Source organism: Chelmon rostratus, chromosome 22 (genome assembly GCF_017976325.1).
Source record: "Chelmon rostratus isolate fCheRos1 chromosome 22, fCheRos1.pri, whole genome shotgun sequence".
Lineage (NCBI taxonomy): Eukaryota > Metazoa > Chordata > Actinopteri > Chaetodontiformes > Chaetodontidae > Chelmon > Chelmon rostratus.
In genome coordinates, this window is record NC_055679.1 from 11,295,824 (window position 1) to 11,308,335 (window position 12,512).

The following is a 12,512-nucleotide window of genomic DNA, read 5'->3' on the forward strand; positions in this document are numbered from 1 at the left end:
GCCATCAAAATTTTGGAAAATCATTTTTGAAATAGCTTTGTGGATGACTAATATAATACATGATTACCAGAAGTCATTAGTATCTTTCTAAGAATTACTGATATTAATCAGTGACAAGCAAAAGAGAACACACACTGGCAACAAATAGAGTACAAAAACCAGATGGATAATTTTATTTAATTGGTACAAATCATGGCTTCAGTCAACCAACATACAATGTGGACACTTGTCAATCATACAACACACAGAATATTGTATGGTGGAAATTACAAACAAAAATGAGAGACATGAATAAAATCACTCATAAGCTCAGCAAGACAGATGATACTGCAATGATGCACAGCCACACATAATATGTCTTGAGTCTATTACATAAACAGGCAAATTCAGGCAATTTTGTCATCAGAGTGTAAGCTCAACTTGAACACATGCTTTGTAAGGTGATTCAGAAATACCATAGAAAAACCTACAGGGACACTCACAGCCCAAAATACAATGAAATGCCGAAGTTCAAAATATGAAACACAAGCATATACAAAAATACCCTATGCAGTTAGATTTACACTGTTAATTTACATTGCAATTACATGTATGACATTTCCAAAATTAGATTTACACGGTAAGAACTGAATGTTTTTTCCATATGACAACCTTGTTTCCCAGAGTGAGCGCTTACATTATTATTTTTTGTTTGTTTTTATCGTGAATTTATAAAATTACATTGCTGTTTATGCCCAGTCATAAGTAGCGGTTGCATGACCTTGAGGCCTGAGTGAAGTATCCAACAACCACAGACTCCGAATGCATCGTCGAAATCTTAAAATAGACCTTTTGTTTCAATTCCAGACACATTAATATTTTGGTGCAACTGCATCCTTTGTGGGATAAACCATGCACCATGTAACTGCATTTCGTGATTTAAAAATTATCTAAAGATACTTCGAATTTAAGTCCATCGCCGTGTTATCCATGCTGATTGTAGATCTACACCCTGTGAACCTTCCAGTTTCTGCAGCGATGGCCGACCAAAAGAACAAACATAACATAACATAACATACAGTATGCACAAACACACAGAAAGACACAGCTGAGAAAGACAGAAAGGCAGACATTTTTCAAAGATATGTCACAGAAACAAACAATTTTGGGATGTAATCCATGTAAAAACTTCAAAAATGAGATCCTCAAGGAACTCTTTATATTCTTAAGCTTGGGTGAATATATATAACTCCATTCTGATTACTTTCTCGGCACTGCGCCATCATCCTTAGAGATTTGTAGAAGATTCAGAGAAGCTAATATTGCAAACAACCTTGTAAAACATTCTAGCAGCAACACTGATGTTACACAACAATGTTTACCATATATTGCTGTAGCCCTTCTCTCCCATCTCTCATTCAGTGTTTCAAAAAGCATGTAGTCTGTAGATGAAGCATACAGGATAATGGAGTGTTCGAGGTGTGCATGCTTGCAGCTGCATATATAATATGCATGTGTGTCCGCAATATTCCTTTCAGTGGGATACGGGGAATGAGTGACACATTTCTTCCCCCCCTGGACTTTCATTTTGCATCCTGTGACTCATAATCCCCTTTTATCAATGCACGTCATGGCTACCACCTGCATCTCTTTAGTCCCCTTTCATTCTGAGATGCAGAGTGGTGTATGAGAAAGTAACTAATGGAAAAGTATCCATGGCAACAACAGCCCATTAACTTGCTTTCTTTGCAGTTTTCAGTTCAGATGAAATAATTTCCAGCAGTCAACCCATAAATGCTCAAAAACCACATCAAAGGTCCGTTGTTAGAGATTAGTTTGCGGCTGTCGTGAGCGAAATGTGCAGAATTAGGTCCGTTTTAAGAAAAGAAATCCACTTGAGGTGTCCAGTATCCAAGCACATCTCTTGCTTCATGCCAATCTCCTGCTTTATACGAGAATGGGAGAAACAACCAAGATGCCCATCATCAGGAGACAAGTGCCGATAAGGAGAGGCAGGTGAGGAAGAGAGAGGCAGAGAGGGATATAACAGAAGCTCCTCCACAGTCATTGGCGTTCTCCTGCAGGGACAAACAGAAAGTGATTTCACTTTGCCTATCTGCCACAACTTAAGCCTTTTAATATCAATTCAATGCGATCAAGCTGACAGCACATATACAGTACAATCACCCAATTAGAAAGTACTATTTGCCGCGCAGAACTGGTGTAGCAAGACAATGAGAGGTGGTGTGTTTTAGGAGAATGTAGTTAATGAAAAAATCAACATTGCTGCATCTGCTGCATGATGTAAGGTAATCAAGCTGACCTGGGGGTGGTAGGCGTGGCAAGACTCGGGGCGTCGGCGAATCTTCTGCGACCTCATCCTGTCACACTTCACCGAGGCATTATGTGCAGTGGAGTCAAGGGGCAACAACAGCAACAGGCTTCTCTCGAATTCTCATTCAAATATTAATACAAACGTTTTGCACTGAAAATGACATATGTCACAAATGTACCACAGCAGGCACACTGAATGTGAGTGGGGGCAGCATGGTGCATGGGGAAAAGCTCAATCAAAACACAATTATAATGGTCATGGTTGTGAAGCTGCTAAGACATTCTGTCCTTTTTGCAACATTAGTGACCCCTGATTGTTGGTCGGTCCACATCATCTGGCTTTTTTGAGACTAGATATTTTTACTTGTTTTAAAAATATTTTCTTGTTTTTGAGAGCTTTGTACTTTTAATAGTACAAATGTAAGATACAGCTCTATTGTACTTTTTCTTCTGCTACTAAAACGAGTTCTGCAATGAAATATTACCTGCCCTGCCAAATGTGAAAAGTACACTTGTGTATACTAGCTATATCTAATTTAGCATGTGTGTTATGGCGAGATCGTTTCTCGAGATGAAGCAGCACACTCCACCATTACTAGAATATCAAAGGATATATTTGACTTCCTTGGGCTCCATGGTGATGGGTCCGTACTGTCTGGAGCAGTCGCAGTCTGCCTGCACCACCAACAGCAACAGGTTGCTCTCTGGTATCTGTTGCACCACAAACATCCTGACACACGCAAGCGCATGCATAGAAAAGGTGTAAAAATGTGCGCACAACAAAATCAACCATGTTATGTATGGCATTAACGCCTTGTCCAGTAGGGGGTGCCAAGCCAGGGCAGACTGAATGTCCCCGATGACCATTGCATTGATAAAAATAACATGAAAAATCTCACATTATGCTTCAAATAATAATTTATAGACTTATTTCTGTAGAAAAATAAAAAAAAATGTAGATTTACTTGGCAGCATGAATCACTTTAAGCAATGCTTGTGCTGTGTTATACCTCTTTTGGCCTCACGAGGGCGTTCACACTCAACCTATGATCACAAACCTGCTGAAATAATACTGCAACCACAAAACCACAGCTTTCTCTCTCTCTTTCAAACACACACACACATGCTGTGATGCTTCCCTCTCTTTCTCCTCTTCCTCCTCCTCTTGCCTCCCACTGTTTTTCCATCTCTGTGTTTCTGTCACCCACTCTCCCCCATTTCTGCTTTTTCATTTACCTCTTAATACTTTCTCTCAGTTTTCCAGTCTCTCTCTCTCTTCCTCTCCACATGCCTCTCAGTCTTTCTATCACCTCATGCACCCTGGTCTAATTCCATTCCTTTCTACTTATTTCCCTCTTCCTGATACTCTTGCATAAACACACACTGCTCTCAGTATGCAGAGCAGAGCAAAGCCGTTGAAAATGGATTTTGGGAGGACAATTTAATATGACTGGTCTAGGGCTTAGAGAGGACTGCACTGCAGATTTGTGTGTGCATAAGTGTGCACGAGTGTGCGCTTACTTTTGGCAGCGTCCACACTTAATAATGCTGTTGGTCTCTTTGACTGACGGCTCGTAGACGAAGCTGGGGTACTCGGTGTCACACGGCTGCAGGATGTCCCCTTTCTTCTTATGAGCCGAGGCTAATAGAGAAATAGATGTGGGTCATGTCTTGAGGTCAGGAATTAGAATAAGTGTGTGTGAAAGAGTCAGACTTTTTTTTGGTGATTGACAGGCTGAGAGTGTGTGACAGGAGGACGCCAGGTTCTATTTAAGTGCTTCACACTTCAGGCATTTATTGCTCTTTCTACCATGACCAGAGGTACTCTAGCTTGCTGTGTACTCTAGGCCAAATTGAATTTGGTGCCTGTGTACATGTAAATTGATGGGTTTGAAAGCAGAAAGATCCACATCTGGATGGGAGCAATGCTTTCTGTCTGACTTCCTCTGATTTACATTAGCTTCAGTGTAACACTAAGCTCTGAGCTTTACTTCTTGTTTTGAAGAACGTGCCAGTTGCCCCGTTCCCGCTGAAAGCTACTTACATAATCAGACACACCGAACATTTGAAGCATACTACACACACTACACCTAACACAAAACTCAAAAAAGGGTAGTTTTACAGAGGATTGATCTCCAGACAGATACTCACACACGCTGAAAGATGGCTTGGCTGAATGGAGGGTCGATGATGATGACGATGTGGAGTAAGAGGAAGAGTGGATGATTGGCAGGCGGAGTAATGAGGATGGTGAACGTGTGATTGATGGAGAGACAGAGGCAGATGAGAGGTGAGAGGATCAGAGGACACAATGTTGTTACTCCGTAATGACCTCTAGACTGGTGATCAATGCACAGCTCACAGTATTAACTGGTATTGAACTACTGTAACATGCTTGAGGTGAATGGTGGCACAGAGGGATGTAATGAAAATGTAATAGGTTTTTTTGAGTGAGTGAAGGGTTGATGGTGAGCAGTATTAGCTCAGATTTGCTGCATTTATATCATTATTTAAATAATTTGAGATCCCTTTAGAATTTATTTGACAGGTTTATAAAGAATTGGTTTATAAGGCAAATTACTGCAAATACTGAAGGTTGTGATGATTTACAGACTATACATTATAGCACACACTGAGGGACATTCATCATAAGGATGTACAGAGTTTGACCTTAACTGGCCCCATTTATTCTTGTAGAGCTCACCGTCAGCGAAGTGCTCCGTGTGCCAGAAGCCACAGATATTAAACTCCAGGAGAAACCTTGTGAAGGAGAGAGGAGAGGAGAGTGGACAGAGAGAGGGAGTCAATTAGGCGCCCATCGTTATAGACCAAAGCAGATTGCAAGCAGATTGCATGCAGCTTTCAGAAACTGGGCCAGGACCCAAAGTTGTGTCATGGGAATATTAAAATGGGTCCTCAAGTTATTCAGCAGTAATTGGTATCTTTGGTAGCCGTATTTTCTTTCTTAACTGGATGACCAGCCTGTTTTTTCTACTGAAGCTAATGAACTCACTAAGCTGAAGCTGTTATAAAAAGACATGCCTTCATGAACTTCCCATTATCCCTTTTGGGGTGATAACTTCAACAGAGTAGCTCAACATCTTGGGAATGATACTTCTTCGCTTTCATACGAGTAAGGAGCTATCATCTGCAGCCGCTTAGCTTAGTTTAGCATGAAGACTGAAAAAAGAGGGAAACAGCTCAATTCAGCCGGGCTCTTTTCAAAGGTAAGAAAATCCACCTACTCGCGTCTCTACAGCTCACTAATTAACATGTTATGCCTGGTTTGTTTAATCCATAAAAAACATGCACAGACTGCAAAAATTACATGATGTGGTTTTACAAGGGCTTACTGAACATAACCAAACTTAGGTCTATTGTGTCAAGAAATGAAATGGACATGCATCACATCTAGACTACTAAAATTCTCTTTTTAAACACCTTAATAAATCTTCCTTACATCGTTTACAAACCGGACTCCAAAACGCATGCTAAAGTGCCCCCTGGGAGCCAAAACGCGTGCTAAAGTGCCCCCTGGGAGCCAAAACACGTGCTAAAGTGCCCGGTGGGAGCCAAAACACGTGCTAAAGTGCCCCCTGGGAGCCAAAACGCGTGTTAAAGTGCCCTCTTGGGAGCCGAAACGCGTGCTAAAGTGCCCTCTTCAGTGGCGAGGATGCGCTGTATGTGCCCTTTTTTTCCTTTACGCCCCTGCCCTTCAAAAAGTCTGTGTACACCACTGCTCTGCGCTAAACTAACTGACTGTTGGCAGAAGCATCTTATTTACCATACAGACACAAGATCTGTATTAAACTTCTTATCTAACCCCTGGCAAGAAAGCAAAGAAATGTAGTTCCCAAAATGTCAAACTATATATATTTTTTGTTGTCAAGCAAGAGAAACACAGACATACATATATTCTGGTTGCCACCCAGCAAAACTTACAGTAGGAAGTTGGAGAGGAACCACTTGAGGGCTGAAGCCAAACCATAGAATGGCTGAAGAGATAGACAGAAAGAAAGTATAGTTAGTGCAGAACTGATTGGACCATTCTGTTAATAATACTGTATACAGTGTGAACGTACTGTACATACACTGAGAAGTGGACGGGCGCTGCTGACAGAGTGCAAGTTCATCTTACACATGGCCTGGTAGTCGAACAAGGACACCCTGAAGAAACACACGCACACACGCACGCATGCACACACACGCGCACACACACACACACACACACACACACACACACACACACACACAAAAGCACATTGTGTTGCTCTTCAGGCAGTATTTCACTAGCTTATATCGATTCCTTGACCCCCAAAGAGACGATTACACACAGTGTAGTATAGCTGAGCTTAACCTCTGTAGAAACCCTGATCCCTGACTTAACTTAGAAAAGAAAGAACCCTGAGAGGAAATCATCTCAGTGCTTGAATGATTTTCCTTTTTTTAGCTGGAGATTGAGCCAGTATTTTGATTTTGTCTTATTTTACTACACTGCGTCTATTTGGTTCTTGTGCTGGCGCAGGTAGAAGCACAAGAACACATAAATACACAAATTTGCAGAAGCATGAGCTCACAGACTGCAAATGTACACACATACACACACACACACATACGCACAGCCACTGAAGTCCATGCATGCTCAGAACCAGTTATGTAATATCCTGTGTCAAATGAAGCATGACGAAATGTTTTAGCCGTTCAAAAATAGCACATCACTCATGAGATTTCAAACATAAAAGATGGGTGAAAAGTAAGAGGGAGAAAAATCCAGAGCAGTCAAAGAAGCTCAAAGGGCAGCAAAAGGGAAAAGCAGGGATATTTGTACCACAAATACAAGGGTGGGTGAGTTAGCAACCCTCAGCACATACAGAGAACAGCATAGGGCAAAAACTCTCCCATTATACAGCATTAAAAATAAAGCTTTTGAGTCGCTATAATGACAGTAAAGCATGCCCTCCAGGCTACGGGTTTCACATGCATACTAATGCATGGCTTCGGTGTAGAAGACCCAAAAACAAAACGAGGCAAGACTCAACAGCAACCACTTCTGTTTGTGATACAGCACGGGGTGTGACATGTAATCAAATTCACGAGCCAGACTCAAATGCATGCTGTTATGTGCATGAGACAACCGGAATGCACAACATGGCACTTAACATGTACAATGTGGGGGCACTGCAGCTACATGCCGTAGAGATTTTAGATCAGAGACGTTTATATGATGTTTAACATGCTTGAGCTCTTGCAGGCCCTGTCAGGACCCCCAGCGACCCCCCTGTCCTTTGCTAACAGCCAGGCAATGACACCAAACATTACCTTTTGAACATGCCCATTCTGATTAGTGTGGTCATCACTGATCCATCAATCTCACCAAAGAACCGTCCCGCCTATAAGAAAAGAGAAAGACACTTTCACCTCAGTGTGAAATGTGTGATGAAGCCGCATCCAACTAGGTTATACTGTGTATTGGTTTAAAAGCAATTTATCTTATCATGTGTGATTTTGTGTCCCCTTCACTCAGTAGAGATGGGCCCTACAGGTATCTATTTAAAGAACAGTTCAACATTTTAGGAAATACACTTTTTTTTCGCAGAAACAGGGGGAAACATCCATGTACTATCACCTCTAAACCTCATTTATTAACATGTTAAATCTTGTTTGTTTAATCCTTTTTAAATCAGATTTGGTTAATGCTGCTTCCTTAAAAAAAAAAAGAAGAATAAACAAGAGCAAAAATACTCACAATAACCTATGACTGCAACAGGAAAACTACAGAGCACATTGCTGCTTTGCTTATGATTTGTTGTGTTGCATAATTGCAGGCTGGGAATTGTTGTCCCTTGCGCCTCTGTGGTGCTGAGCTACTTATACAGTTGTTGTTTTTCATGAGCACTGATTCACTTTATTTCTTATTACTGATAGCTACTGCGAGAAAAGGCGGAAAATGAGAATATGTGAAAATATTATGACTCCATCTTGTCATGCAGTGGTGGAAAAAACACACATCTTAAAATATTTTCTGTCTTTTATATATAAGTTTTGTGTATATAGTGGCCCACTGAAGTCATTCTAAACATTAAAAACCGAGTGTGCTTATGTAAGGCAAAGATATAATTTATGTGGTTTGAGCTGGACGTTGTTCAGTTGGACGGCGTCCCAGCCACAGACAGGATGTCTGAACGGCTGGTTAGCAGTGGTGCACAGCATGAGAGGTGGGACTGTCCACTGAACGACAGGAAAATTCAAGTGACTGTGAGATCTACATCTCTAAGTAATAGGCACAGAAGTTTTTGCATCAGTATTCCAAGTGTGTTCCTCTTCTTCTTAGGTAATAAATCAATTAAGAGGCATGAAAGCTCTAAAATAATCAGGTCAAGGATGAGGAAGTCTAGAAAGCACCTTTCTCTTTGTGTGTGTGTGTGAACTCACATCATTGCGCTGTTCAGAAATTAGGACAAATCCATTATTGTCAATCACGTAGCAGTTGATATCCTGGAATGAGAGACAGCATCAGCGAAAGCAATTACGTATGTAAATAAAGATCTGTGTCAAATTTCACTGACAAAGACAACAATGAGTGAATAATTCATAGAATTAAAAGCAACTTGGCTCAGTTTTTTACTTTTGCAGCTTCATGTAGAAGCACAAGATGACAACTTTTGCAATTTTGGCCGTTTGAATACCAAGATATGACATAGTTAAGTCCTCAGTTCATGCTAGCTTGAGAATTTGTATTCACTACATATCAGACAAAGAGCAAAATGTACTCACAATGCTGTCACACCGAAGAGGACAAGTCCCCTCAACATTAGAGCACTGGAGGACAGGCAGAGAGAAAGAAAAGAAAACGTAATGTGTCTCACCATTAACAAGCCGAGGAAAGATGGTGAGAAGAGAACATGCAGGAGTGCGTACACAGAGATATGTGTTATATTATCTGTCAAGTGTTTGGAGGAGGGCATGTTTGTGTATGTGAGGAAATGAACTGAACACATGCTCTGCCTGCGGAGGAGTCATGCTCGAACATGTGTCAACGTAGACAAGCGCATGTTCACGTGCGAGTGCGAGAAAACGGTGTCTGTGTTGATAAGATGAGAAGGTGTTCTTTCGTGGGTCTCGTCTACCTGCGGCGTCTCGATTGCGAGCTCGCACGTTTCTTTTCTGCACGCCCGTGACTGTGTCTGTGTGTGTAATCTGCTTTAGCCGGAGCGTGAAGCCGACTTCACGGAGCTCAGCAGGTGCTGAAGATGTTACATTTGGGTCTGCGCAAAAAGGAGAGTGACGAGGGGAAATTATGCATACTTACATCCGTGTCATTTGGCTGAGAGGACATGAAAAGAGGAACAAAGAGAGATAAAAGGAGAGGATGAAGAAGAGAGAGAAACATTACTTCAGTTAGCAATGTGTGTACTGAATAAGCTGTGTCACTCTCTAGCTGCTGACAAAGCCATACATGTGTGCGTTTCAGGAGTGGATGAAAGCCTGCAGACGGCCATTTGTTCAAGAATGCTGATTTTTGTCAATTTCATTGCAGTTTTAACAGGTTTTGAAGCAGGCCTGAATAGATCTAATACATCAATGAGGAGTTTACATGCATGAAATGACAAATGCAAAACTTGCATTTAGGTGGATAATAAGTTCTTGATCAACACTAAAATTCACTTTCCTTCAACAGTGGAAGGATCATGAGTCAAAATGTCAATAGCTCTCCTCATGACTTTATGGTCACATCTCATCTCTACGGTATGGCGTCTGTGGACAATATGTCTTTGAAATCATGGTCAGGCTATACAGAGCGTGTCCAAGTGTGAATGAGACACTCTATCATCCTTTTCAATCCCATTACAGCAAAGTGTCAGTCTTTTTCTCCGCTTCCCATCGCTGCCTCCTGAAATAAACTACAATTCAGTGAGCAGACTGACAGGAAGCACGATCCTTCCCCACATGCTGTTGGCTTGATGAGCGACAACATTTGTAAGAAACTATATCATGTTTATCTAATTAGTCTAATATAAATCTAACATATCTAAGTCTTAAGGCCTACTAGTGAAACTTGTAGGTCTCAGGGTTTATTAGATTTGTTATTCATGTAGCTTTGGCCAGAAATTTGGCCAAAAATGTAAGTTTTGTCATGATTAGTGGTGCTAGAAATAAAAAGTACAGTGTCCTTCAAACCAAAAATGTTATTTTGTTGAGAGTATTAATTTGCTCTGCAGATAAGATGCTCATTATTTGTGTGCATGATTGCTACTGGAAAAGGTTGTGCATAGTGTATTTCATGGATGCTACATTGTGATATTTCCTGTGCACCAACAGGGTTTTCCTCTGACGATCGCTTCACAGTCACAGTCAGGAAATCCCATTAACTTTGCCAGTTGAACTGATCAACTTTCTTCCCATCTCTAATTAATTAAAATCAAAACTGTCAAATTTGTTCATCTCAGCTAACTGCTTTGGTCCCTCTCTGTTTTAATGTCTTGTGTGTTATCTCCTCTATAAGCAACATTTCTATGTCTCATCCAGCCTCTTTACCTTTAACATTAGAGCCAGCTTTCTAAAGAGGCTGAGCACATATCCTGTGTTGGTATTGTAACCATGATACTGTAAATGTTCTATGCTACACTACCTGAATTTACAAATGATCAAAGTGCATAAATATATGCATAAAAAAAACAAAAAAGCTGCTCCATTTCTGAATAGAGACATTTATTCATTTCACATTTCAAAAGTTGCTGTGCAGTGCCATCACAAGCACTAAGCAAGACACAAATGTGGAATTAAAGAGACAGGAATAAACAGCTGAGTCTAGTCCGTGAGATAAAGGACGCGTCAAGATGTGAATGGCAAAAAATCTATCATCTTTTCATTCTCATTACTATCACCTCACAGCGTCTCTCTGCATCTGCACTCGCTGTCAGACAGAATATAGCAGCAATGGGCTGTGAGAGACGTATGGGTGCTCACACTGGAGCATTCACACTGTATATTTTAATGTGATGCATCTTCATAAAATTGTGGGTTTACAGATTTAACCAAGGTGGGAACATGATGATGTGTCAGTGGAGCAGGGCGACGAAGTATTTCCTTTTTTTACTCCGTCGAATTTACACCTGTTTCTTTTGCTTTCTCTTTCCCTCTTTTAAACACCATGGAGTTGTCGACACACACGCACACACACACACACACACTTACAGAGACAGTAGAGAGAGCAGGATGTGCTGTACAGTGATGTCAGAACATCTTCCCATTAACAGTTGGACTGGTTCCTACTCGACAGCGGCTCATGCTTTATTCTTACCCTCACTAACTCATAATTCATCAACTAATAACATCTTATTTTGAGGTAGTCGACCTTATACTGTAGCTGAATGGTCAGACAAGGTTTCCCTCACTTACATAACTCTTCCCCTGAGATCTGAGGACTATGTCCAGAGTTCCTTGCAACGATTATTTCTCTGAAACACAGAAAGATGAAGCTAACTTGATGTCAGTGACTGAAAATTGTGAACATCTAATGATGGAGTACAATGGAAATCTATACTTTTCAGTGCATGAGCCATTAACATTGTATAAACACAATAAACTAAATTGCCAATATGGATGTAGACCCAAAGATGTGTGCAAGCCTGCATTTTCTTTCCTTTAACACTTATAGCACTAAACCCACTGGGCACCCCCCTGGCAGAAGTGTTTTTAGGTAGAGATCTGTAGCTGCCATGTGACCAGTTACTGTACGTCCTCCAGAATGCAGGTATTTAATTTAGGATTTATAGTAGGTACAGTATCTTCACCTCCTCGGGAGCTGAACACTTTAAATAGGCCACAGAGAAGATTTCACACAGAAACACACACACACACACACACACACACACACACGAAGGAGCACATATGAACGTACACAGCTAAGACAAGTACGTACTCTGAGTGCACACACACACAAACCCTATGAAATAAAGATACCTGACAGTGAGCCCATGACAGGTAGATAAGATGATTATGTAAGCTATCTGAGGAGGAGAGGGAGGGCTGAGGTGAGGAGATAAAGGAAGAAGGAGGGAGTGAAGGAGATGAGAGAGGGAGGACAGAAAGTGTTAAGCAAAATGGGGGGAAAGAGGAGGGCAGAGGACAGAAAACTGAGAATTTAGGCAGGAGGAGAGAGAGAGAGTAAGCCGGGAGCCGAAATGCTTTCCTATACA

At 41.1% G+C, this 12,512-nt stretch overlaps 1 protein-coding gene across 1 annotated transcript in view; it reads right to left on the reverse strand.

Moving 5' to 3' along the window:
* Positions 1-189: 189 nt before the first annotated feature.
* cacna2d4a (calcium channel, voltage-dependent, alpha 2/delta subunit 4a) overlaps positions 190-12,512 on the reverse strand; it is an 82,436-nt gene continuing 70,113 nt past the window's right edge. The window contains exons 29-40 of the mRNA XM_041963602.1: positions 9,623-9,637; positions 9,088-9,132; positions 8,746-8,808; positions 7,633-7,703; positions 6,405-6,480; positions 6,256-6,308; positions 5,018-5,073; positions 4,465-4,485; positions 3,835-3,955; positions 2,928-3,043; positions 2,303-2,385; positions 190-2,057 (exon numbers count right to left, since the gene is read on the reverse strand). Of these exons, the coding sequence (XP_041819536.1) occupies positions 1,965-2,057; positions 2,303-2,385; positions 2,928-3,043; positions 3,835-3,955; positions 4,465-4,485; positions 5,018-5,073; positions 6,256-6,308; positions 6,405-6,480; positions 7,633-7,703; positions 8,746-8,808; positions 9,088-9,132; positions 9,623-9,637 (813 nt within the window). The 3' untranslated portion in view covers positions 190-1,964. The remainder of the gene's footprint in view (positions 2,058-2,302; positions 2,386-2,927; positions 3,044-3,834; positions 3,956-4,464; positions 4,486-5,017; positions 5,074-6,255; positions 6,309-6,404; positions 6,481-7,632; positions 7,704-8,745; positions 8,809-9,087; positions 9,133-9,622; positions 9,638-12,512) is intronic.